Source organism: Gadus morhua, chromosome 20 (assembly GCF_902167405.1).
Source record: "Gadus morhua chromosome 20, gadMor3.0, whole genome shotgun sequence".
NCBI lineage: Eukaryota > Metazoa > Chordata > Actinopteri > Gadiformes > Gadidae > Gadus > Gadus morhua.
In genome coordinates, this window is record NC_044067.1 from 8,807,366 (window position 1) to 8,835,191 (window position 27,826).

Genomic DNA, 27,826 nt, shown 5'->3' on the forward strand with positions numbered 1-27,826 from the left:
CAGCCGGAGTGACCTATTGGCCCGGTCAGGGGAGGGCGGGCATGTTGACGTTATCCTGTTCCTCAAGCATGAACGCTATGGATAAACAAGCAAGGTATTCGTTATTTGACATATGAACACCTGGGTTCGTTTTTTGCTCTAAACATTGCATTGAAGTTTTCATATAATTTTATTCATGAGAATGAGCATTTTTCCGGGAAGCAATATTAACTGATTTCTAATCATCTTTGGGTTAATTTAGAAAGACAGGGATAAAAGATGGCATTTCAGACTAGCTATCAGCACTTAAGACTCAAATACATAAACTAAAAAGGTATTTTAGTTCTAGATTCGATGTTAGGAAACAAGCAAATTAGAAACCATTCAAATAGCATAATTTGACCCCAAATGTCTATGTGTGCCAGAAACGCCTTTTCAATGAGCGCATATGGAGGAATAAAAGAAAATACACCTCTGTTATTGACAATTCAGTAGGCAACACATGGCTATTGTTCTTTTGGGAACAAACTGTTAGGTTGTAACTGGAGGCCGTTTGAGGCGGGGGGAGAGGGATTAGAAGCGGGCAGCTGGGCAAGCTACTGTTCCCTTTGCTTTTTCAATATTGTGGCTATTAGCTTTTCCATCATAGTGTCCCCCCCAAACACAAGCGCACATTGTCCCTGCAGTGCTTGAGTGCAGCGCAATTGTGGCCCCATGCACAGGCCCACGATGCATATGTCCCTGCGGTATAGGCTGTTGGACGCTACACTTGTGCAAACGGGACACACGGGCTGACAGGAGGGCATAACAGACCTTTAATCAGAGGCACCTGTCGAAGAGCCAGCTGCAACGAACAGTACCCCCGTTGTAACATATCATTTGCACGCATGTGCTCACTCGCATACGGACACTTACGAGAACAGACGTATAGCATGGACACACACACATACACATTCAAGCATGAACACACACACACACACACACACACAAATACACACATGGACACACAAATACACACTCAAACACACACACACACACACACACACACACACACACACACACACACACACACACACACACACACACACACACACACACACACACACACACACACACACACACACACACACGAACTGAAAACTACTTTTCCACAGCACAGGTCAATTGTATTTTCTTGCACTAAAATCGGTTTTATAAAAAGGGGTCCGAGGGTCGAGTCATCTTTCATAACGACACAAGGCTAGGACGGCAAATGCGAGATATGTGACAAGCATGTCGACGTCTGAAACACATCCGTGTCACTGTTCTATCTGCTGAGTGTAAGCTGTTTAACTGAACAGAAGGGTCGAATTGGAAATGTGGATTGATGTTCTTTCTAATTTCAGGGTTTTGATTGGCATTGTGAAATTGTATTTTTTGGAATTCGGAACAGGAGGGGTCACATGTTTTTTACTTTCATTGGGATTGAGAAGAACATGTTCAAAAACAATCTCTACATGTTATAATTGTTCTTAACGATATTCTGAATGTGCATAATTAAAAAGATTCACAGGCTACAAAAATAATAAGAAATTCACCAAAATCGCCACATCAAATCTTTAGACCAAGCCTCACAAAGATCCTCAAACAGAATTAGTTTTATTTAGTTCCATTTGAGAAATATTGGCCAATAAGTTCGAGCAGTTATCCCATTTTTCTTATTTGACCATTTTGTTATTGTATAAAAAAAACATACGATTATATAGGTGGGTACCATGGGTGGATACACCCAACACTACCCATAAACCCAAATTGTGGTTGGCTACTGCACCCAAAGGTGACGCTATTTAAAATTTGTTAGTTAAAATTTGGCACTATACAAGTTCACCTTAAGGTCCCACAATATTGAGTTTCAACAAAAAGAGATGGTACAATTCTTTAAGGTTGGTTTCTACATATTCATTGACCCATAATGATATATAAAAATGATTTGTAATATTAGATTTTTGCCACAAGATGGCTCTCTTGCACTGGTATTTATTGGAAATGCGCTGATGGACCGGCAAATGAAATGTACTTCTGGGAGTAGTTGGACATTTAAACCCAATTCTACATTTAAACAACAGCGCGGCTACTTCATAGGAATCCCGATACATTGTATTCGAAAAGTATTTTTTTTTTTATAAAAAAAATAGCTTAAAAATGCAAATGAGCGCGTGCGTGTGTTTGTGTGTGTGTGTGTGTGTGTGTGTGTGTGTGTGTGTGTGTGTGTGTGTGTGTGTGTGTGTGTGTGTGCGTGCGTGCGTGCGTGCGTGCGTGTGTGCGCGCGTTAGTGAAAGATATGAGTGGGTGCAACCATGCTTCTCCTATCCCCACTGGTTGGATCCTACCAGCGCCAAAGCTTTTCACAGAGGCGCTGTTATAGGATAAGCACACGTGTAGCTCATAACACCAACTATGGGTCTGAATATGGCCCGGGTCGTACGATGACATTTGGTCATGACATGAGAGAGTACCTACGATAGCCAGTGGACATGTCCTGCTGCTGTGATTCTGCAGTTCTTACTCAGATTTAGTCTTTGGTCATTTAACCCATTTAGCTGATTTATTTGAGCACCAAATTAAGGCAAATCTTTAACTTTACACTAAAAAAAACACTTTCACACTCACTTTGAAAGCCAGTTTGATTTTGTGATTTGAAGTGTCGTGTGTGATATGTGATGTGCGGAGGCCTGTCAACTTAACTATTGTGAGGCTTCAAGTAAATCTGAATTTCAGGGAGTGAATGTGATTTTTGAACCATGTGATAATTGGTCACAACGAAGCAACTTCCAAACGCCGTGATGGAGATGTGTGTGGAGAAACAAGCGATGTCAACCTTTTCCCAATTAGATTCAGATGAACATTGTTTTGGAACAATTGACCACCACAACAAATTACAAACTGCAAATTATACATTTCTATCTGGATGAGAATGAAACACTACAAAATCTGTAGTGTCAAAGTCTCTTGTTATTGTTTTATTCATCTCTCTTTATGCCTCATTTACAATTGTATTGTCTGTCTTTATGTTTACATTTAAAGGAACACCGAACAACTATACCCAATCACATTGTTTATATCCCTTGTGTTATGCAATGTTTAATATTGTTAAATTAAAACCAATTAATTAAAACTATGTACCTGTGCGCTCTGTCCAGTGGGTTCCTAAAGCACTACAACATAGAAACCGCACAGAAAATGAGCCCCACCAGCTGGGTACAAAGGGCCTGCCTGAATCAGTTGGGACGGTTTGGTCTGGTTTGTTACAAAGTTAGTCTTACAATAGAATCCCCTCAATATTCTCAATGGGGATACAACATTTTCCTGTGTGGTTGACCAAATCACAAATGGATTTCTGTTAGTTAGTCCTAGGCTAGGCACATTTATGGTGAATCCCTTAGATAAGTATTCATGAATATAAGTTAGCATTTTAACTGTAATGTTTCTTCTTGTATTACATCTTGCTGGTTGGACTGTGACGGCGGCCCTGCGATCCTCTGCCGTCCTCAGCGAGAGTCTGTGTTCGGCTCTGGACCGTCATGTTGAAGGGGAGACAACAGGGACACAGTCCTGGGCCGAGAGACACTCCCAAATGAGGTTGCAGTGAGGCACGCGGCCCCCGTGCATACCGTTCACTCCACCAATCACCCGGGGCTCCCCGGCAGCTTGCCTGTCATCCCCGGGAAGACAGAACGCGCCTTCCATCCAAAGTACTTAACTGTCTATTCCCTACTCTATTCCATTGGTCACTTGTGTTTACCCCCGTTGTATTTCAGTGTTCATTGTTGACCTGCTGCCTAGTTTCCTTTTGTGTCCTGGTGCAGTTCTGTGTACCTCTGTAAACACGGCGATGATGGCCGCTGGATTGCAATCGTCACCCGTGCTTTCCCATTAGCAGGGATTAACGGCCATCGAGTTGCGCATTAACACACGTTGGCCACGCGCCGCCGCCACCGCCAGATCCTATCTGGACCCAGGGATGACTCACTTTCCACTTGCCCTAAATCAAGTCCTTTTACGACTCTCTTGAATAGCAGTAATAGGATTATCGATTCCAATTGTACTATTTCTTAAACCGGACAGATACCCGCATACATACTCACACATCAATACACATATTACAGGACTACAGAGATGCACAAATTCACTAACTCACTCTCACACACACACACACACACACACACACACACACACACACACACACACACACACACACACACACACACACACACACACAAACACACTCACACCCACATTCAGGTGATTACTCAACCCCACACACGCCAACGTATGTATTATGTATACAAAACGCATATGTCATAAGGCATCGACACCGACAGACATGCATAACACTCACTCTAAAAGGTCAACTGATACTATGCATACTAACCCTATAACTCATATGTAGCGAGCATAACCAGTGCACAGACACACTGTAAACACTGGCCAATGACTTGGCAAAGAAAACATCCCAAATAAACACTTTGTGGTTATATTAGGACACACTAGGATTTGGGAGATCGAATGCCCAAGCTATTATTAACGATGGACCAGCTTAAATGTGTATGACATAGATACTATTGAATGTTATTAATAGATTGGCCCAGTAAATAGATACGGTAATATCTAAATCAGGTTAATACAGTAGAACCATCTGGTAAGCTGCTCACCTTTCTGTGTGCGTGCGTGCGTGGGTGTGTGAGTGTGTGTGTTTTTGTATGTGTGCGTGTGTGTCTTTTTGCATGTGTGTGTACGGGTGCATGTGTGTGTTTTGTGAGCATTTAAAATACACACCTGTTTGAGAGTGTTTTCGAGTGAGTGAGTCCCACAGCTGAGCCCATAGACATACGTAATATGCGCTCATAAAATGGAATACCTCTGTACATTCTAGGTATCATAACGTTTTTCTGCTGCATGACTGCATTGGTTAAAGTGTGTGGACCCAGTTGTCTTTCAGAAGTGATTATTCATACAGTACATGTCATTTTGGGATGTTGTAGTGAACCACTAATACAAATATAGTGCATGCCCAGAACCAGAAACAACTAATTTGTGTGTTTGTGTCCGCATGTGCATGTGTGGGAAGGATGGAATAACTTGGATGGAATAGGTCCATCTTCATTGTCATTGTCATCATTGTCCATGGCCAGTTGTCTCTCTGTCTCTCTAAGCCTCCAGAGCCCTGGCCGGTTGTGGGGTGTGTCACTAACAATGCAGCGTCCATAAAACAAAGAGAGAGGAAGACCACAGAGGGGAGCAGAAAGAGCAGAGAAGACCATCACAGACCATCAGCATCACGTCCTTCTTAAGGGTATGTACCACATTGCTCTAAATGTAACGGCTTGTTTCGAAACTATAACTATAATCCAATCCTATGTTTATGAAATGATGTGAATGTTTCTTTACTGATTTCATTATTACTAATGTTAGACCATAGAATGTAATCATGGATTTTGTGGAGATAATGTAGAATGTAAAATTACTCCTTGAAGTTAATGCACCTACTACAAATTCCAAAAAACCTTAGAAACCTTTTTCTTTTTACAAAAAGTTGTCAATATCTTGATTCCTTCACGAATACTTAATGACCACTTGGAATGGATCAATCTACTTCATAGATACGGTTGGCAAACAAAACAAGAGTGGTGGGACCTACCTTTTGACGGCATCTTAGTTGTCATGGAGAGGGCTCCCCCTGCCATGCGAGCTGCCCGACTCCAGCCCTCCCTGGAGACCGGACCCCCTCAGGAGCAGCGCTCTGTGCTGGAGACCGGCGCGTTGGGGGAAGGTGATGTGGACACTACCAGCCATATTGAAGTAATATCTCACTCAAAAATCTCCCAGAACTCTTCTGCTGCTATGGACACGCTGCCGGCAATAAACACCAACATGCCAGTGTGCGGGACCAGTGTCAGTTTTGGGCCGTTTTGGGGCTGTTTGTGCGAGCACCTTAAGGTGACATAATATACCACCAGGTGTAAGTGTGATTAACATTACAAGCCGTTAGATAGTTTATTGGCTAATCACACTCACACCTGGCGGTATAATAGGTCAACTTTTGAGGGATCTTCCGCCTCACTTCCACAGCGAAGGAGGACTGCGAGCGGATGTCGGGCGAGGCGATGGACCGCAGGAAGGTGTGGGAGCCCAGTGTTTACTACTCGCTCGGGAAGGAGTCCTTCCACTTTGCCGGGCATGACATCAGCATCCGGGAGTCCATGGACACGTATGGCGCTCTGATCTGGCCCGGGGTGAGTTCAGCTGCTGCGCTACTCTCGGCTCCACCCCTGCGCTCCGGTTTGTTCATCTCCCATTGAGGAGGGCGTGGTGTTACTCATGATGGGGATGGTTTTTGTTCTGCGCAGGCGGTAGCTTTGTGCCAGTTCCTGGAGAACAACCAGCAACAAGTGAGTCTCATGGATAAAGCGGTGCTGGAAATCGGGGCAGGGACTGGCTTGCTGTCCATCGTGGCCAGTCTACTGGGTAAGTCTGCTGTTAGTTCGACCATACATTGGGTGGACCACTATATTTGTATGTTCGGGTGGAATTGTCTTTTGCCGTTATTTTTTGTTCTTCTTCAGGAGTTCACTTTGTAGTCACTTTGGTGTTCACCTTTGGTTAGGGTCTTAGGTATTTACCTCTCCTCATCTGCTCTGTCTTGACAAAGGAGTGCGTGTTTCACATGAATTAACATAACTCTCAGATTGCCTAACAGATTGCCTAACAGATGGTTTGCCTCTCGTGTGCGCGGTTCTCCAGGGGCCTGGGTCACGGCCACCGACCTGCCCGACATCCTCTCCAACCTGACCTTTAACCTCACACGGAACACCAGGGGCCGCGCCCGGTACACACCGCAGGTGGCGGCCCTCACCTGGGGCCAACACCTGGACCGGGACTTCCCTCGCAACGGCTGTCGCTACGACTACATCCTGGCGGCGGATGTGGTCTATCACCATGAATGCCTGGAAGAGCTCCTGGCCACGATTCGTCACTTCTGCCACCCAGGAAGTACGACAACACTGCTGTGGGCCAATAAGATCCGCTTCCAGTCCGACCTGTGGTTCATAGAGCACCTAAAGAGCAGCTACAACACCAAAATGATCTGCGAGTTACCACAGCAGGAGGTGAAGATATACCAGGCCACGGCAAAGGAGTGACTGGGAGGACGGACACGGAATCCGTCCACGATGCATCAACGGATTGAACGATCATCGATTAATGGGTCGACGGATGGGACACCGGATGGATGGATGACAGACGAATAGGATAGATGGAGGCATGGAGCAATGATCAAATGATTGGGCAAATGAGAGATTGGGTGGGTGGATGGATCCACATGAATAGGTAGCAAAGCAAGATGTTTAAAACATATCAGGTAGGCAGTCTGTGTACATGATTGGGGATCAATCATTGGTTTGATCAACTCTGATTCAAGGTCTACATGGTTGTAGCATCAAAAGAGGTGCTGAACCTCAATGAGAACAATCGGAATAAATAAAGGTTGAATAAAAAAAAAAAAAACATGGGTTGGTGATATGAGCAGGGTTTTGCTGAAGCAGGAAGTGAACACTTTTATTGATATATACATTGAAACTTTTTCATACAATTGAAGTTTTTGTTTTTTTAAGGTTTTTCTTCATACAATTTTGCACTCAACTGCTTCATTTTATAAATAAATTGCTTGGCTGGAAGAAAAAATATTTTTACATTTAGCTTATAATACAATTCACTCAATATACTGCAAATTGTAACATAGTTGTTAAAATATTATTTAAAAACTGGCATAAAGTATTAATTTCACACAGAAATAAAAACATAATGAAAAGTACTGTATTTGTGGTCTTTGGTCGATGTTTCTCAGTGGTTTTAAGAAACTGAAGTTAAAGCTAACAGTCATTACTTCTTACATTCATCATAACCATTGGTAAGTCACCTCATCTACAAGCCACACCTAAAATTAAGGAACTTAAAAGCATCACAATATATACAGCTCTAAAAGCGATATCTTCACAACCTGGTCGAGTGGAGGGAACAGAAGAGATCATCTCCTACACCAAGACCTCCTCTAAACAATTTCCATGACCTAAAACTGCAAAAGAAAAAGAAATCCATCTTGGAAGCAATCGGGCCTATCCTTGAAATGTCTTCAGCAGAAACCATCCTACTTTCAAGGTCAAATCACCACAAAACCGAGGTCGAAAGAGCCTTCTGGAGTTCTGGGGGTGTTGAAAGGCTCAGTGATGCAGGCTCGCCCCCTCGTGGGGACCCTTACGCCACAGAGCAAGTGGAGGACTTTGGGGGTTGTTCTAAGATGGACTCCCTGCGGAGGTCGTTGGGAAGAGCCCCGTCCACGCCCCAGACGTTGAGCTCACCGTAGAGGCCTGTCTCGATCATCTCCTCCTGCCAGGGGATGGAGATGTTCCCCGAGGAGAACTCGTCGAAGAAGGTCTTGTCCGGTTCGTCCAGGGCCACGCCCTTCACGGAGGAGAAAGCCCCCACGTCATCCAGGCTCTTGGCGTACACCACCTTGGGGTCCGGGACAAAGGGAGGGGAGAGTAGACCTGGAATCAGGAGAAGCACAGGTTTAACATCGCCACCATCGTCATAAGATGAGGGGTTTTGATGCCCCTATGCCTGGGGTCCAAAATGAAAACCTAGGTTACATACTAAGACATCTGGCTGGCTGGTCAATGTTTAGACTTTAGACAAAAAAAAAAGAAAAGGCACAGTAGGTCAAATCTAGTGGCATCTAGCAGAAAGGACTTGGCAGGAATGGATTGTAATATTACATTTTTTGTTTACAGACTAAAAAACGGAATCCATTTCATGAATCATTCAAGGAAGCTGACTTGGCTACTTGATTCTATAGTAGACCAAGACATCATTTTGCGAGTATCTAGTGGCCTCTTACAGGCCTGTTTAGGCCACCCCAGCTTCTCAGGTGGCCTAAAGTTGGTTGCAGTATGCAACCTCACGGCTAGATTCCACTAAATCCTAAACAGTGCACCTTTCATTTTGGACCCTGAGACATAGAGAGACGAGTTCTTAGAATGGCCCTTGTGTCCGTACCCTCGTTCAGCTTCCTCCAATTGATTTCGCTAAAGAAAGGGTGACCCCTGAGCTCGTCACAGTTGTTGTCCTTGAAACCCAGCCTCTTTTCCACCTCTTTGGCCATCAGTGCATCGCACAGGGACTTGGAATTATCACTGAAGGTTTCTGGATAAGTCACAACCCTGTTCAGAATGCGTTCCTTCATCGTGTCGCGGTCAACCTGAGTAGAGACAAAATGGAGATTGAACCGATTCATGGGAAGAGCCAGGCAGACTGAGAAAGACAACCTTTTACAGATGGGACTAATGACAGTTAGTGGTACAAGGATTGGATATGAGAGAAGACAAGATAAGGTACACCATAGTAATCCCAAAAAGGGCAACTGGGAGCCACCACATATTGACCATAAGCGAGACGGAAACTCACAGGCAAATACATCTCAAAGTAGAAACAAGACACAGGGATGTACGGCACTATTTAAAAGCATTAGTGGATGAACTCCTGTAATGACTACATTCAGACATCTCAAAATTAATACCTTCTCTCCTCTCTCCCTGAATGGATTCTTGGCCGCCAAAAACTCAAACAGCGTCACACCGAGGGTAAAGTAGTCCACAGAGGTGTCATACTTCTCCCCCTTCAGCATCTCTGGAGACATGTACCCTGAAGGGAACGATGGGGTATAAAAGATCTTTTTAAAAGGCTGACGGCCAACACTTTTCAGGGATGAATGGTCCAACGAGTGAAGCCAGAAAAGGGATGTGTGTTAAGTTATGGTGTGGCTGGATATCTGCGTGGGTTGGACAGAGACAGACCTGGGGTTCCAGCATAGCCTTTTGTCTTTGTCTTGCCTTCTTTCAACTCCACAGCGAGACCCAGGTCGGATATGCGCACGTTCCCTGGCAAAAGACGCACATATTCCAATATTTAGACGTTTATGTGTAGAATACTATGTTACATACACACACAGATGCAAACTTGGAGCAGTACCTTCGTTGTCTAGCAGAACATTTTCAGGTTTGAGGTCTCTGTAGATTATTCTCTTCTGGTGGAGGTGCTCCAGGCCTTGGATGATCTGGGCGAGGTAGAAACAAGCTCTGGTCTCGCAGAAGCCTGGGTTGTTATCATCCACCAGGTAGATGTGGTACCTGCCCCATTGCGAGAGAGGGAGATTGAAGTTATGTCATTTTGTGCTACACACATAGGCCCAAACATCTAATAGATATTAAGACAATAATATGAAGAGTTGTATGTTGCTTTACGCTGCAATAAATGAATTAACTCAAACCAAACTGTCATTAATATTCCTATGTAAATGCTTGACCTAAAAACATGGCGACTGTCACAAAAACAACCAAATGGATGGATTTACTGAGTGAAGCTAGTGTTATTGTAATGCATAGAAGGGTAATTATATTGTGCTGAATACAGTTAATATATCACTTAAACTGGCTATATGTATACACATTCTACCATTTGAGTTGAATGGTAGTTCACAGCTTTTTGTGGAGGCGTATGCATATTCAGCTTCTTTTTTTCTTTTTTTCATTGCGTGCAACAGAATATAATAAAAAATTCAAATGGATTTTAGTGCCATTCATTATAGCACATTAATAAAACTGCGGAGGGAAATTCATTCAACGTTTTTTGGAGCACCTGTCGATCCTACGATGTGGTTGTTGATTTGTGTTTGATTTAGGCTTGGTTTGCTTTAGTTATGACGTACTTGAGGTCTCCTCCGTTCATGATGGTCATGACCAGACAAAGTTCGTCCTTTGTTTGGAATGCGTAGGCCAAGGACACAATGAAGCGACTGTGGACCCTGGCAAGAATTCTCTTCTCCACCATTGCCCCCTAGAGTTGAAACAAAGTAATAAAGATAATTGATTACAATACTTTTAAACATTTAAAACATTTTTGAATGTTTGTCTGTTTAAGAAGACATGGTTTTATAAAATACACTTTTTAAAAATGTATTTATTCCCAGTGGTTTAGGTGCTGAAAGTATAGTGCTAAGGGTGCTGTTAGCCTGTTAGTACTACTAATTGGATGGGTGAAATTATATTGGCAATAATAAATATATATTTTGGTAAAATTTCTGAGTGTCCGCTTTTGTTAGCAATATCTAGTCCTATTACACATTTCAGCATTCTTTCTATGCGGTAGCATTGACCTTGGAGGGGTCTCTAACATTATACCAAAAGGGAAAATGTATTCAAAATCTAGTAGGCCTATCTAAAATCAATCGAATTGGCTACTCTTACAATATGTTTAAATTAAATAGGAACAAATCGATTGTAGCATGTTTAATTGGAAAGGGAACACAGCCATATTGGGCAATGTGTCGTAAGTGTTGCTTTAACGCAACAGTTTGGAAATGTCCTAAATGTTTGCAACTTAAATTGGCATAAGCTAAGCAGCTTTTTTGGGGGGATGCAGTATGGGGTGAGATGCAATCGATAACTTTTTTTCATTGTTGATTAATTCGGACACAGCATATTTATCCTCGCACATATCATTTTAAATGGGGCCCGTGCGTAAGGGACTTCAATTAGATAAGAAGGCCTATATATTGTTTATAATTACATTGCAACGTGAAAGCATGTGCATATGCGCTTGCATCATCCGCACTGCACCCTTCGAAAGAAATACGTTCCCCCGCGCATGCCCAGTGGGTTGATATTCTATTAAGTATAAATTAAGTTGGATAAGACTGCGGCGCGTGTCTTAAACCCCTAGTCAAGGGCAAGAGCGAACATGGCCAGACTATTAGTTACAGTCAGAAGGGCTTTCCTCTAAGCCCTCAGTATTAAATCTGTTTAATACCACGGGCTAAGGCCCCCAGAGATATAGCCAGGGACAAAGATGATTATCACAGGACAATTGATTATTGGAAATTGTTTCAGAGCCGTAGCCGGCCGTTTGATGGTTTGATGACGTTTAAGAAGAAGAGAACGTTTAAGCGTCTTTGGGTACCGAGAAAAGCGCTACATAAAACCTATGTATTATTAAGATTGCGAGACGTTTTGCCTACATTTTAGAAAAAAACGATTCTGACGTACATTCCACTTTTATTGTGTTTTTATTTAAATGTCTAATGAGATAGGACTCCGACTTTGAATAAAATGATAAATGCATTCATTAGAATATTAAAACGCTAGAGGTCATTTATTAAATGGAAAGACTAATGTTTAATGCAGCTGGCCACACCACTTAAATAGGCTATTTAAAAGTGCGTTCATCTCTTCAGTCGAAAATATCCCTGAACCACCTCAAATGCCCCAATTCTCTTCATCAATCATGTCATAGTAGCATACAACTTGGTCACTAGGCTACAACTTGTTTCAGGTCAAGGGTATGCACCACTCGGGACAATGAGGGTACTTATAAAATGAAAGCCTGATACGGCATTGGATGATTGCAGTCAAGTATGAAAAGAGAAACAGCAGCTGATTTTTGAGTACCTCACCTCATTGCCTTTACGTTTCTTCAATCGTTTCTTGTTCAGCTTCTTACAGGCATAAAGTTTCCCAGTGGCTTTCATCTGACAGGCGGAAACTTCCCCAAAACCGCCTTTCCCCAGCACACGGAAATCCAGGAACCAGTCATCGTCCATTGGCTGCATCTCGAGCCACTTCCACTGCAGGAACCTCTTCAGGTACATGCTCTCCAGGAAGAAGATGTAAGGGACCTCACGGAGGAAGTTCATCACGCAGGCCAGAGCTGGGGCGAACAACCCGTCCCCGGCCTCCTGTTGACCCTCTTTCACTTTAGCTACGATTTCCTCTGAGAGAATGGGGCAGTAGTGCTTGGCAGAGGGTTCCATGTACCTCGTGAAGATCTTGGCGGCCTTCTGGCTGAGGTCACCCTCGTCTGCCAAGTCGTACGCCTCGATGTCTTTCCACAGACGCAACGGGCCATTGTATTCTAGGGTGGCACTCAGGAATTCCCTGAAGAGGCGTCTGCCTATGGGCTGTTCGATGCACACGAAGTCAAACGTCAAGTCGAGCGTGTCCCTCAGGTCCTCGCACACGGTGATGTGGGGGAGCTTGAGACGCGAGTGGTACTTCTTGTCCCGCGCAGCCGCCGCGGAACCGTCGATGCTGCCACGGGCGTTGATGTAGGCAGAATTTGCCACCACCGTGGTGAGGGCTCCAAAATCCATGTTGTTGGCCGGTTACTGTGAAGCAACTCTGAGGACGGACATACCTACACAAAAATAATGTTGGAAGGAGGGGGGATTGGTCATCTAATTCGCTGGGGTGCAAGGATGAAAAAGCAGGTGAGGTGGCCAGCGATGCAGATTACAAAGAAATGACAGAGCATACGAGGAGTGCATGCAGAGAAAAGGGAGGTCCGAGTCTGAAATAGACCAATGTACTTGACAGGGACACACTTCAGCATACACATCCACATAGAAGGGACACACACAATCACACACACCCCTGCGTCAACACCTTTCAGTAATCCATTAACACCCTAATGCCCTCGACAAAATGCGCGAGCTCGACCTAGGGAAGTGGTGATACAATACATGCCTGGATACCTGGATTATGACTGGTCAGCCAAGCGGCACATCATGTAACAGCGACATTACGTTGGTCACTCAACTGATCTTTCTCAACCGCGTTTAGTGCAGAGGAGGCACTTTCTGTAAGTAGGCCGAATGAAAAAACTCAAAACACATGAAATTGAATGCCTTAAGTCCTAGAAAGTTACAATTCAATGTTTACAAATTTGTGTGATAAATTGTTTTGGTATACAATACTTTTAAGACCTATTTGATAAAGGCTGCCCTTATGGCAAGTTATTATTCATTTGTAACAGTTCATAATTCAATACTTTCTGTTGTAAATCGCCTGGTATTCCATCTGGTGCCTCAAGGCAAAATCATTAACATTCTTCCTTAAAATAAAATAAAGCCTTCCCAAACCGGTCATTAAAGTTTGAGTGCATGCATAATATATTTAAATCCCATTCGAGCTTCAGCATGAATCATAACCCACCGTTGAGTTATGAGCAACGGTTGGCACTTTTATCTAGTTTATACAAGGCGACAACAAAATGCATGGATGCAAAGTTATTAAAACAATCTATATTTAATTTCAAACTTATATTAGATTACAGAAAAAGGTATTTGGAAGAGTCCGTACATGTGTTGCTCAGCTTTAAAAATGAGATCTTTTAGGAGAGTACATAAAGCCGTCACAACCACATATTCCATACATCGGTAGTTTCCAGGTCTACCTTTGACCACTGGCCTCTAGAGGATACTATAAGCTACAATCATCATAGGGTCCATTTACGTAATAACAAACAAAGCTTATCGTCCTATAGGGAGCCTGGGTTTCGAAGGTCGGTACCTTGCTGGTGTCGTTTGTATGTAAACACTAACAAGGTGTGACGGGGCGGTGAAGAGAACTCATCATCTCCAGTATACAAAAGTAAACAAGCAACAAACTGAAAAAAATAAACTCATGAAAGCAGCTGCCTACAGAACAGAGGGAAGTCAGCCCACCACAGCGGGGTTCGGGGTGAAGAAACTGCTGGAGATAATTCGTCCAAAAAGAAAAAAACACTAAACAAAATCGAAACTGAAAGTATTCAACACGGGCAATGGATTTGGGTCCTATCGTAGGACACCATGGCAACAATTGAGGCTGGATCCACGGAGTTGTGCTGACACGGCAGGTCTACACCGACACTTTGGCAGCCATCGTGGAACACTGAATCACCCTGCCCCCCAACGTCTGCCAAAATGCGATCACAACAAAACAAGATAACTATTTCACACGGTACACTATACATTCTCCAACAGCAGTGGGTTTGAAGAAGGAAGTTGGGGGGGGATGGGGGGGGCTTTTTGCTTGTCTTTATTTTTGAACTGGGATGGCTTATTGAGTAGTTGATTAGACATACAAGGAAATATCTAAAAGGCTTCTGCACAGTGCTGCTGCCATGCACGAGAGTGCCCCCAGAGCTATGCTGCAGGTGCCTGTGTGATTCAGCAGCCACATACACACACACACACACACAGAGGGAACGACGCACCCAGTGTTCACCTCCTGTTTGTTCTACACCCCTGAGAAAGCCAGGCCGAGCGAATACAGGAACAGGGAAAAAGAGAAGGTGGATGGAGACACACACACACACACACACACACACACACACACACACACACACACACACACACACACACACACACACACACACACACACACACACACACACACACACACACACACAAAATAGTGGGCTTGAATCCCATGGTGATGTGGTTAGAAAGACTGTGCTTGTTGGAGAGGCGTGGACACGGAGAGCCAGGCTAGTCTTCATCGTCGTTCTCATCGTAGTCGTCCTCCTCGTCATCGTCGCCCATGTAAGACACTGGAGTTTCCACACGAGACCCGCTGTAGTGCGAGTCGTTAGAGCTGGAGGCCATGGTGCCGTCCGCGCCGCCGTCACTGTCAACAAACAAGGTCAAGGGTTGGTCAATAAAGGGGGCCCCCCGAAGGCTGCGGGCCAGAATTAAACCCTCTTTGTTTGTCTTTTGGCACAAGCCACTGGCCAGTGATGGCTCATGCCCGTAGTGGGCATTTGTGTTCCTAAATAAATTATTAAGAATGTCGAGTAACAAAAAAGGTCTTTGGTTTTATGTTCCAGCCCTGATCGCAACAACTTGAGATGAGGGCCATTAAAGATTGTTGTGGGGCCGTTATGTTTTGGAAGAAAAACATTTCAAGGTTGAACCCTGAAGCGCTTTGGTGAGGCTACAATGTAAACATTGTATGTGAATAATTTGCAGCCTCCCGTTACTGTACCCGTTATTGACTGTAGTCGGCCCCTCACCTGCCCACAGGATACCGTGCTCCGTTTGAGGAAGATCCCCCGGTAATGTAGACATTACTGATTGGACCCTTCGCCATCTCTACAAAAAAAAAAACAAGTAACAATGTAATAGTCATTCAGCCCACATAAAATGATATAAAAGAAATGCAATTATGTTAACAAGTTATTTCAATTAAGACGAGACGGTAGTGAAAACACAATGTAGCTCATCGAGAGGTTACTTTTCAATATCCTTCTCTTGCTCTGACCTGTGACATAGGGCTCCAGGGCCTTTGGCACCAGACTGCGGGCGATCTTCAGGTCTTCTGGAGAGCACTTGCCCACCTCCAAACCACAGGCCATGCCCATACGTTTCAGCACCTCAATGTCGTCATGGATCTCAAACATGCTGTCAAAGTTGAAAAGGTACTCGAACCTGAATCAGAGGAAAAATAATCATATTAGAGCATAACACACCAAATACATTGCCTAAATGTCTAATCGAACAACGCAAGACTAATTTTAAAGACAAATAGAATTTACTTTCATTTTCTCTTTGGGCATTCTGGAAGAGGGTGAGGCAATGGACTTTATAACCCCCATATATTTCACGTGGGGTTGGGCACACACTTTATCAACAGCACACTGACCCCGCCTTGGCCAGTGCCCGCACTACCAATGCAATTTAACACCACCAATGTCAAGTACATGACAATATATTGCCTCAACAATCAGTGATGTCACCATCATTGACCGCCAAACAGGCCAAGTTAATGAGCACCATTTCCATTTGTATTATCGTTGATTGTTAAGCTTAGCTTCCCGCCCTGTTGCACAGAATATACCCCAACATTTACCTAACCCAGTTAAATGTCGAGAAGAGACAAACCACCTTCAAAATGGTAAATCGTTTTCAGACCTTTTGAACATCTATACAATATTGTTGCTACACACCACAAACAATATACCCTTTGAAAAAACTGATTTTGCTGACAAAAGAGGCAAGGCTGAGCAGATGACACGTTTCTCTGATTTCACAAAAGGCTAAATCATGTTTAGTTTTGAAGAAAGTTCTTTAAACAACACAACTCTTGAAATCAATTTTCCAGACTAGTACCCAACGCCTCGTAACGTTGTGCCCATGTTGTCGACTTCTTGGTAGCTACAAGTACTCGTCGACAATTGTGGACAAACAATGTTTGTTCAGATACCAATAAGACAACAGGTAGACAGTTTTCAGGGGAAATTACAATGAAATTACAATTACAATGAAGCGTGGGTGACGGAAAAATGGAGGCATCTGGAATAAAGGAGAGACATACTTGTCATTGGAGATGCTACAGTCGATGACTGTCTTCTTGCTGGTGTTGACAATAATGAAGGGCAGGTGGATGACAGAGTTGGGAGGAGGGGGTCTGTTCGTCTGCTGCTCTGACTGCCTGTTCCGTTGAACCAGGTTTTTGAAGGCGATTTGCTGCAGGGAGTAAAATCATTTGTTATCCAATATCCTATCCACTTTATAAAATGTATATATACATGAAAGAAATTTTCTTACAGCGGGTCCGACAACAAATAAAAATGTATTCCCACTTGGGGAGACCTAGTTTTAGGCATACCTGCAATATGAGTTCTTGTAGCTGTGACTGTTTCTGCTTGATTCTCTCCAGCCGCCTTTGTCTCTCCACCTATGGTTGACACAAAAGATCTATCGTCAGGAGAAAAGAGGAAAAATACGAAACCTAACATGCAATGGCAGATTATCCTTTAGACCACTAGTCTACATATTTTCTGGGTGCACCTCTAGGTTTTGGCACTCCTGGGCGGAGTTGGTAGGCAGGCCGATCCATTTGATCTCCTTCTTCTCCTTGGAGATGATGTTCATGGCCATGAGCACATTAAGAGCATCATATACGCGACGCCTGATGTTCTTCTGGTCATACACATGCTGCATGGGAAAATAAGGAAAAATGATACTTATTGCAGATATCTGCAATTGGGAACCACACCCATTAAATGATCCTGCACTTATTAAAGTATAAGAAAATGTCAAGAAAAAAAACTGAACAGGACAAAAACCTTCAATTGTTTCTCGTTGATTGGGAAACAAATGACGGTTTTTGATCTGTTCCGATTTTTTTCTTTCTGGAGGGCCATTTGCGGTGCGGCAACGGATCTTACCGAGTCATTAGGCGACATGTGGTTGTCTGCGGAGCTGAACTCTGCCACCAGCTCATCGGCCACCTCATTGTAGGTGGTAACGCCCTTCTTCTGTACCTTCTCACACACCTTCATGGAGAAATGCCTCAACCCCTTCCCGTTTTTCTCACCTTTCTTTCCACGTTTTCTAAGGACAATAAATAAATAGAGCAACAACAAGGATATCAATCCTTTACAATTAGGGCATTTAGCAGACGCTTTTATCCAAAGCGACTTACATCGGTTAATACACACATTGAGTCAACCATGCAAGGCGACAGCCATCTCGTCAGGAGCAGTTAGGGTTAAGCGTCTCGCTCAGGGACACATCAACACTTGTACCTCTGTATAAACCCTTTCCAGTTAGGTTAACCACTAAATATGAAGTCTATCTCTATTAACATTCTGACATGGTTCGGCCACATCACAACAGAAATCTATGGTTTCAATATAATCAGGTGCACATTGAAAAATAGTCTTTTACTTTTTTAAGTTTGGTCCTCCAAACTGTGAAGGGGCCATATTAACAGTGTATTGGTGTCAGAGTGAAGTTTATCAAGAGGAAGAACTGCATTAATTAATGATGGCATGGCTGAGCACTAGGGATGCACCGAAATGAAAATCCTTGGCCGAAACCGAAAACCAAAAATTAGGAAACCAAGGCCGAAAACCGAAACACTGAAAGAAATTATTATGACAATTATTAGTACCATTTAGGGTTGCTGCGGTAGCCTATACGGAATTAGGTTTAAAAAGGTTAAAAGTTCGGCAGTTTGTCTTTGCACTGTTTTATTTTATTTAAAATTTATTTAAAATATATACAAACCTAATAGATAGGCTACATAATATAGCGCTGGAACGTGCAAGACCGGTAACCATGGTAACCATATCAACGGCAGTGAAAAAACCCCGCGAAGCCCAATCCCTACGAGAGCGCCCCGCGCTACGACCATCCGGAGGCGCACAGAGCTTTTTGCCGTGATATTTTATATTATTTTTATATTATACTTATATATATATAGAACGTTATAAGACGCTTTCACCGAGAATTGGCGCACTGCCTGACGCTGTCACCGAGTGTGAGAGGAGAGTTGACGGAGAAGATGGCGGTTGACCTAGTTTCAAAGTTTATACCGTTTATACTCGATAATACAACCCTAGTACCATTGCATTTATGGCTATGACTGTACTAACTTCATTAAAATCAAGGCATTGCAATTTTTGCAAATCGCTGTACGTGGGTCTTTCTCAGAAACATTGAAAAACGTCCACACCGCAGACATATTGGCGCTTATCCAGACAAGCGTGTGATGACCGCATTTTTTGTTTGCGTCATCACAAATTTCAGTTTCGTCCGTGTTGTTTCGGTGATAAAAGCCTTTTGGCCGAAAACCAAAAATGCGCTTTTGGGCCATTTTCGGCTGAAAATATTTGGTGGCCGAAAATTCGGTGCATCCCTACGGAACACGTCAAGGCATTTGACCCGTGGAAGGAGGGTGGCAGCATACCCTGAAGACCATGGTGAGGCGTCAGGCTGTTGGCTCTGTGTGAGGAACTGGGAGCTGGGCGTGTGTGGGCTGTTGACCAGTATGGTATTGGAAACGGTAGGTCTTTGGGGTGTTCCAATCACCTGTGGACAAAGAGGGGCAAGGGGGAACAAAGATACAAATCAACATTTCAGTCTAAACAAGGCTGCTAAAAACACAACATGCTAGGTAACTTTGAGAGAGGCTATACATGATGTATTCCTTTACACAGATTATGATTAAGAAGGTTGCTGGTATGGGTAAAGATTCTATGTTCATAATGGGATGATGGGAGTAATCCTGCTGACTATAGAGTTTGACCAGCTTAGTGTCAGCCCCTTCCCCCCACCCTACACACCCGGTCATTGCACAATGATAATGGGAGAGCCTTACACATCCATAACATACCTGGAGGAGGAGCTCTTTTAGATAATATGCAAATTAGTGGTGACAAATGAAGAGCGGGTGGCATCATTTGAGGAGGTGTTTTCCTTACAGAGCTGATCAACAAGTGAAGACTGTAAAACCACATCACTCACCATGTGGGGCATGTGTTGCATGTGTGGAGCGATATTGACGTTGGAGGGCCCTAGGGTTTTGGGCAATAGCTGTTTGGCCACTGGAAGAGCCGTGGGCTGAACAGTAACCAGAGACAGGACTAGTGACGAGGGCAGAAGAGAACACACACCAATTAGACTGGAAATTTAAACAGTGACACTAGGTTGCCACCCATTGTCAGGTCACAGCTATATAATGGCACAACTGGTGGCGAGAGCAGACACACATCACCTTTCAAATAACACACATTTATATTAAATTTTCCGCACTATTTACCTTTACTTGGGCTCAGATTCTGATCGATAAAAACCTTCAACTCTCCGTTTGTTTCAATCAGACCAGCCTGCGGAGAACCGGATCACAGGTGTTCAATGCAATTGGGCTCAAAGAGGTGACATTTAAATGATCATCATAAAATGCACAACTATAATAAATAAAAATAAAATGCAGTCCAACAAGATTGTAACCTATAAAAGTTAACTAAATACTTACATCTTTAGCCATGATCCAAAAGGACCGGGGAAGTAAAGCTTCAGTCTAAAAGGAAAATCTTCCTCTCTCTTTTCAGACAAAACCCCTGAAACAGAAACAGAACAAATATTTTATTTGAGTCAATATAGTCTGGAACTGCTCACAGCATCTAAATATTTTACATAACAATGGTTACTTGTTTTATGTATGTTAAAAAAAACGGCATTAAGTAAATTAAAGCAATATCAACAGAAGTTAGGGTAATTTACATTAAAGATAAAAAAAAAACTAACTTTATGTTAAAGCAGCAAGCACATTGTTTGAGGCTGGCTACACTACTCTAGTTAGCTTAACTAGCCGGGCATTGTGCCGAGGACAAGACAAGATAAACTGCATGAAACGAAACAAATCGCGATCTCGGTGGTATTAAAACGTACGATTGTTTTAACATTCAAACGCACGTCTCTGAACCCTAAGAAGTTGAACTCTCAATTAAAAGAGTTGCAGTAGGACAGATACACAAGCAGGCCTACTTTAGTTATTCACCACGTCCGGGGACGATTATACACGAACTTCAGCTACAGGTCAACGCACACATGATCACTTTAGCATTTCGTGCTGAAAATATCCTGGATGGTCTAGACCATAACATAACCTACACATGAAAGCTACTACTGAGAAGTGAACAGCATCAGCACTTCACATCGGTACTGGTGCAGCGAGGCTTTTGTTGAGTTGGAGCTAGCTGCTGCTAACACTTTGGTGGAGGTGGCTGACGTTAGCTAGCGAGTTAGCTGCTGCTGCACGTTTTAAAATGGCTCAGACCCATTATAAGGCTGGTTCATTGAACCATTATAGAATCAAGCAAGTGTCTAAAGTCAGTCTTCTGTTCAATATATGTGCGTGCATTTATGAGCAAAGTAAAATGTAAAAAGCGGTTTCTGTGCACTTACGAGTGCACTCTGGTTTGGTTTCCTCGACGGCTGTTTTTGTTGGCAATAGAGAATGGAGGAAGAGGAGGTCTGAAGCCCTACCGCCAAACAGGAAACTAAACTATGCAATATTCAAGTAGTTTCTCATTAATTTACTAATTGTAAGTGAATGGCCGAATGTCCAAAATGTGACAACTTCGATGTGGCTATAAAGTTACCTTAAAAATGGTTTATTTGGCACTCAACTGACGTTATCAGAACAGCAAGTTTTTGTTGCGAGCTTAGTATAGATCGTCACAAATAAACCTTCAGATAAATAGCATTTTCTGGTGAAAATGACAGCAAGGACCTATGCGTTCCCTTGTAAAGTAACTGGGCATTTGGGTTCCGATCTGACCAGAACTGAACTGACAGACACTGGACACTTTGTACCAACATAGTCACATCATAATAACATAAGGCCAAATCAGTGATGCGTCGGGACCCACTCATCTAATCATAAATGAGCTTCATTGTGTGGGTTTTGATTGGGGCTTCTCATGGGCGCTGAATGCAACTAAAAGGACGAAATTAAAATATTCACAACCAGGCCTCAAAATAGTTCGCGACTGCCTGAACCCAGTTTCTACAAAGCATTTACAAGCCAAACCATCATTATATTGTGTTAAGAACTTAACCCCCCTCCGATCACTCTCCACTTCTGTGTTCCTAAGGATTACAATGACACATGTGAAGTATAAAATAGGTTATGTCGTGGATTTGCCGTGTTTATGGAGTTCCCGAAAGCGCTTGATAATCACTTCATATTGTACTCATTAGCGTTTGTATAGTAATTAACTAACTGGATGTAAATAGTTCAAATTGCCCTAATTTAAAAGCGCCGAAGAGCTGATTTTGACAAGTAGAACATCCAGCCTCCGTCCGATAGTTTACTAATGAAGGGGTACTTTAATATCTGCGTTTAATCAATGAGCTAAAAGGCTAACGTGGCTAAAACAAACCCTAGCCAGCTAACAAATGAGAAGTTACTCGACAGCGTGTTGTTAGCAAAGTAGCTTTAGCCTACTAGCTGCTGGGCTAATCCATAGCTGTCACCGACAGCCCCGTCGGGATGAACCACAACATTGGTCCAAACGCTGATACTTTTCCCAAAACCGGTCAAACCATAGCCCAAAGTACAACTCTATACTTATATGTTATTAAATGAAGGTTAATTGCTACCATAATAATTTCGGAACCAGCAACAGTTTGACGAGAGAGTCTTACCGGTTCGGCTTACAAGTTAGCAATTTGCGTTAGCCTTTTCAATGCAATCTCTCGCTAGCCCGCTGTACTGGTGCGTCTCTCAATCTGATCTTGGCGGTGTCTAGCAACGGCCACAGCAGATTGGATAGTGTAGGTATGACGATGGTAAACTAGCTCACGACTGCCACGCCCATAAGTCTGTCTGATTGGTTGGCTCGTTTCAGAGTCTGTATGGCACGGTCTACCATTGGATATTGATGTTTTCGAGTCTTCCTGTAAAATAATATTAAAATGCCTAATATTAATAATCATATAAAATGTAACATTGAACAACTAAGATAGATAGATAGATAGATAGATAGATAGAGTGAAAAAGAGAGAGAGAGAGAGAGAGAGAGAGAGAGAGAGAGAGAGAGAGAGAGAGAGAGAGAGAGAGAGAGAGAGAGAGAGAGAGAGAGAGAGAGAGAGAGAGAGAGAGACAGAGACAGAGACAGAGACAGAGACAGAGACAGAGACAGATGCCCCTTTCACACCGCCGCAAAATCGGGGCCGGTTCCGGGCCAGTTCGGAGCTAGGGCCAGGGCTTTGGTTTCACACCGCAAAGAAAACCGGCTCCGGCCCCTAAAACCGGTTCAACTCTGGCCCCACTTTAGAGCTGGGCTAGACACTAGAACCGCTTTTACGCCGGGGGCAGGGGGGCGGAGTTATCCGTACCTTCATAAACAGGAAGACCAACGAAGACGGCATTTTTTAAAACACCGAAGTAAACAATGGACGTGAATCCGTGTATGGTTCTTTTTTGTTTTTTCTGATTTTGTTTTAAATCTGAATATTCAAGAACGAAACCATACACGGATTGAATCGAAGACGAAATTGTTGTTGTTGTGTTTGAAACTGGCGCGAGGGTTCTTCTGCGCGCCTAACATTGTGTGGTGGTTCAACGCGTCAACGCGCCAACGCAGCTAGATGAGTCCATGACATGTCCATGCAAGTGAACCGAGCGTTCCCTCTTCGTCATAACTATCAAACCAAACATCCTTCACATTCACTCGACTGCGAACCATTATGAAAGTAAAATGCACATTTCTCGCTAAAAAATGTTTCCAGAAACGCATTTGATGGCGTAACGATGTTACTATTTCCACCCAGAATAAAGAAAGATGTCGGCCATATGCTTCTGTCCAAGCTCACTAGCCGAGACGTTTGCAGTGACGTCAAGACGTCGCTCACGCCGGCTCCATGGCTGGCTCTGGCCGGTGTGAAACCAACCGTGTTCCTTAACGGGGTTAAGGCTGGAACCAGTTTGGAACTGGCCCTAGCACCAGCCCGGAACTGGCTCTCGTTCTTTTTGGTGTGAAAGCGGCAAGAGAGCGAGAGATGGTTGCTTTCTTTTCTTGATGAATATGAGTAATACTTTAAGTGGGCCCAGAGCTAAACAAATAACTTTTTCAGTTTCATGAATGTGCTGTGTGGAGGAAGTCGGAAAAGGAATCTGTTACAGAAAGATAATATGCAAAAAACTGAACAGAACATCCTATCCCTCTGAAGGGTGTAGACTTTCTTCAATTTATAGATAACAGATACTATTTTAGCCACCTATCTGTTTATTTTCTGTCTTCTGAACCCCAGTTCCACAGAGCCATGGTTATATTCTGAGGACAGGTTGTGTTTGGTTCTGTTTGTAATGTTTCACAAAATAATTACTGAATACTGAAACAGTGAGTGACTATTCAGTAATGTCAGTGACATTATATTAAAGATAAATATTCTTATATCTGAATAATAATGATATAGTTAATACATTCTGACTCAACTTCAATGATAGGTCTACCCTGGCAGCTTTACTGACTCAATGGCTGTTTTTCAAAGATTAAAGGCTCATTGGAAGAACAGATACTGTAATCGTGACGCCCCTTTATTTTGTATATTCTTTTTCCACAACACGAGTCAATTAAATACATTTGTGTTTTTTTATTGTATATCGTACAAGTGTAGTTTAAAGTTATGCTTCCAAATCCAAACATTACAGCCGCAGCCATCTACCAAAATACTTCTGCGCAAGCGCACAATAAACGTCAGGCTATCAAATTGGTCCAACAGCGGGTGTGAAAATGGTAGGTAACCAAAAGAAACATAAACCATCGGATTGTTATTTTGCTGGTAAGGATCGAACCTACGATAACGACAGTGTTATACAACGTAGAGGTACCTGGGTATTTGTTTTCAGGCTACAACACTATTTACCTCAGTATTTAGCCACCAGAAATGGAAGGTCAGTAGCTGATATTTGGAGACCAGTTAGCTAGCTAGGTTCAGATCTCTTTCTGGTAGCTTCGTAACTTCGACTGAGATCACGTATGCTGCTTGGCGTAAAGCAGGCTGAGACCGTAATAGTAGGTGATGTTAGTAGGATAGTTTTACGATCGTACGGATGGTCTTCATTCGGCTGTTGTAGGAAGATGAGCATTGCCACACACACAGTCAACTCGGCTAACAACAGCAGCCACGACACTCCTCCTTTCTAAAGATAATGCCACTATATGTCCTGGTATGTATTGATGATGTCAAACACTATTGCCCTATTCATCGATTCAAGATTTGTGTTGTTACAGAATGTAGATGATTTTATTTAGAAAAGCGCTAAGTAAGCAAGTGTTTGACCCTCGCCTAAGCTAATGAGAGTTTGCCTGCTTGCATGATTCAGAATTATTTTTTGAGTAATGCTGGCACGGTACTGGTTTAACTTTGCACCTTAAGATCTCCTAGTTGGCTTCCCCCTTCTCAAGTTACCTCTATGACCATACTTATTTGGGAGTTCAGCACGTGCTTTCATAATACTCGGTAGTAAGCCTCAGAATAGCTCAATGTTGGCTATGCTCAGGACATAATTACCAAAGATCCTTCCCTCTGCCCTCTTCACTCACCTCCTGATGTTTACCTGTTTAACAACTAACTTTCGATCGCTTACGGTAGTATAGTTGTCCGAATGCCTGTTGGGGTGTGCGTCCCGCTATTTTGTTGTTGTGTGTATCTTGGTCTGCGTATGTCTCTTGCTCCCGTCGGTGCCTGACAGTCCATGTCCTGTACTTGTGCAGCATAAGCTGAAGTCATCGCAGCGGGACAAGGTTCGGCAGTTCATGTCGTTCACCCAGGCGGGGGAGAAGACGGCCGTGTACTGCCTCACTCAGAATGACTGGAAACTAGAGGTTGCTACAGACAACTACTTCCAGAACCCTGATCTCTACTGTAAGGAGTCAATGAAATCCTCTGTGGACAGGAAAAAGTTGGAACACCTCTACAACCGGTACAAAGGCAAGTGTGCAAACCCCTCACAGGCTTATAAAGTGTGTGTGTGTGTGGTGTGTGTGTGTGTGTGTGTGTGTTTGTGTGTGTGTGTGTGTGTGTGTGTGTGTGTGTGTGTGTGTGGTGTGTGTGTGTGTGTGTGTTTCAGCTGCATAATTGACAACATGATTCTGCCCCATGTCTTGTTTGTGATAGATCCCCAGGACGAAAACAAGATCGGGATAGACGGCATTCAGCAGTTTTGCGATGACCTCTCTCTCGACCCCGCCAGCATCACGGTGCTGGTCGTGGCATGGAAGTTCCGGGCCGCCACCCAGTGCGAGTTTAGCAAGAAAGAGTTCATGGATGGCATGTCGGAGCTTGGGTGAGCAGCACCATCGCCTGATTCCTCCCGGTTCTTTCATGTTCAGCAGTTAACCCTTGATTTATAACCAGCTTACCGTGGTGTTTATTTACTGGTGTTTCTCTGTGGCTCGCTGGGTAAACTGTATATTTATAGATCTACCACTCCACTGCCTAAGGACGTTATTTTGTTCATGTCTGACAGCAGAAGTTATGGAGTTCTTTTTTACCATGTCAGCTGACGTGCTTCAGGTTGTATTTCAACAACACTTGGACTTGTGGAACAACAACAACTGTGTTTTTAGGGGCATGTTATCGGGGTGCAATGTGTAATTATACGTACACAATGAATGTTTACAGCGTTTGTGTGTGTTTTTCTCTCCCAGGTGTGACAGCCCAGAGAAGTTGAAGGCCCTTTTGCCAAGACTGGAACAGGAACTTAAAGACTGTGGAAAGTTTAAGGACTTCTACCAGTTCACTTTTAACTTCGCTAAAAATCCTGGCCAAAAGGGACTAGGTAAACTAGATTAGACATTGGAGTTTGAAAGTGGATTGAACACAACATTGCTTGGCTACTTGCCTTGATTTGACACCTATGACCTCTGTTTCAGATTTGGAGATGGCTGTGGCTTACTGGAACCTGGTTCTAACGGGGCGTTTTAAGTTCTTGGACCTATGGAATAGATTCCTGTTGGTAAGTTAGTCCAGGGGATTACATTCATATTAAGCAGTTACATGTATATTACTCAGTTTTTACTTGAAAAAAACTTTTCTTTTTAGGAACACCATAAAAGATCAATCCCCAAGGACACGTGGAACTTATTATTGGACTTTGGAAACATGATTTCAGATGACATGTCAAATTATGATGAGGAGGGTAAGTTTGGAAGTTATTGAGGATGTTACGAAAATAAGCTATGTTACAAGATATTTTAATTTAGAAGAGAAATTATGCATACTGTGCCTTGTAAATATAATGTAGTTATTTAGACGCCTTCAACCAAAGACCTTGAATATCCTTACGACAACCAAGAAGTTATGTTTTGCATTAAACTTTCCCCATTCATTGTCTGTCTTTCAGGAGCAGTGGCCGGTACTCATAGACGATTTTGTGGAATTTGCACGACCTATTGTGACGGGATCAAAGCGTTAAAACTCTCTAAAACTCTGAAATTCAAATATTGTGGAATACCTGAACTTTTTTCTCTCTCAAGTGACTTCATAGTAGTTTTTTTTTTTTTTTTTTTACTTGTTTAATAAAAAAAAGGTAGACTTCAGAGAGTGAGAGAAAGAAACGAAAGACAGCCGAAGCACTTGGAACTCTTAAGAACACCGCCTAGCCGGTAGCTGAGCAATAACAACAACAGGCTTCAT

General features: G+C 43.1%; 4 protein-coding genes across 9 annotated transcripts; 2 read left to right on the forward strand and 2 right to left on the reverse strand.

The window, feature by feature from the left end:
- Window positions 1-5,009: 5,009 nt before the first annotated feature.
- Window positions 5,010-7,449, forward strand: LOC115533096 (protein-lysine methyltransferase METTL21E-like). Its single transcript, XM_030343331.1, has 5 exons — window positions 5,010-5,311; window positions 5,619-5,788; window positions 6,088-6,251; window positions 6,366-6,483; window positions 6,760-7,449. The coding sequence occupies exons 2-5, from the start codon at window positions 5,680-5,682 to the stop codon at window positions 7,155-7,157; spliced, it is 789 nt and encodes a 262-aa protein (XP_030199191.1). The 5' UTR covers window positions 5,010-5,311; window positions 5,619-5,679; the 3' UTR covers window positions 7,158-7,449.
- Window positions 7,450-7,545: 96 nt separating this feature from the next.
- LOC115533094 (rhodopsin kinase-like) lies at window positions 7,546-14,002 on the reverse strand. The gene is made up of 7 exons (XM_030343327.1): window positions 12,521-14,002; window positions 10,778-10,905; window positions 10,042-10,199; window positions 9,867-9,950; window positions 9,590-9,714; window positions 9,070-9,271; window positions 7,546-8,561 (listed from the first exon to the last, which is right to left on the reverse strand). Exons 1-7 carry the CDS (start codon window positions 13,214-13,216, stop codon window positions 8,269-8,271), a joined length of 1,686 nt encoding a protein of 561 aa, XP_030199187.1. The 5' UTR covers window positions 13,217-14,002; the 3' UTR covers window positions 7,546-8,268.
- Window positions 14,003-14,131: 129 nt separating this feature from the next.
- LOC115533095 (transcription factor Dp-1) lies at window positions 14,132-25,794 on the reverse strand. Of its 3 annotated transcripts, none has more exons than XM_030343330.1 (12): window positions 25,776-25,794; window positions 20,652-20,736; window positions 20,436-20,502; window positions 20,141-20,259; window positions 19,584-19,705; window positions 18,058-18,223; window positions 17,678-17,824; window positions 17,496-17,564; window positions 17,202-17,353; window positions 16,149-16,315; window positions 15,901-15,979; window positions 14,132-15,515 (listed from the first exon to the last, which is right to left on the reverse strand). In XM_030343330.1, exons 2-12 carry the CDS (start codon window positions 20,661-20,663, stop codon window positions 15,377-15,379), a joined length of 1,239 nt encoding a protein of 412 aa, XP_030199190.1. In that variant the 5' UTR covers window positions 20,664-20,736; window positions 25,776-25,794; the 3' UTR covers window positions 14,132-15,376. The 3 variants fall into 3 exon arrangements, with proteins under 3 accessions (XP_030199190.1, XP_030199188.1, XP_030199189.1); XM_030343328.1 differs by lacking the exon at window positions 25,776-25,794 and adding an exon at window positions 22,829-22,961; XM_030343329.1 differs by lacking the exon at window positions 25,776-25,794 and adding an exon at window positions 21,584-21,687.
- LOC115533097 (DCN1-like protein 1) lies at window positions 24,853-27,493 on the forward strand. Of its 4 annotated transcripts, none has more exons than XM_030343334.1 (6): window positions 24,853-24,921; window positions 25,903-26,119; window positions 26,306-26,474; window positions 26,839-26,969; window positions 27,064-27,146; window positions 27,233-27,493. In XM_030343334.1, exons 1-6 carry the CDS (start codon window positions 24,919-24,921, stop codon window positions 27,347-27,349), a joined length of 720 nt encoding a protein of 239 aa, XP_030199194.1. In that variant the 5' UTR covers window positions 24,853-24,918; the 3' UTR covers window positions 27,350-27,493. The 4 variants fall into 4 exon arrangements, with proteins under 4 accessions (XP_030199194.1, XP_030199196.1, XP_030199193.1 ...); XM_030343336.1 differs by having other exon boundaries at window positions 24,888-24,967; XM_030343333.1 differs by lacking the exon at window positions 24,853-24,921 and adding an exon at window positions 25,012-25,355.
- The last annotated feature ends 333 nt before the right edge of the window (window positions 27,494-27,826 follow it).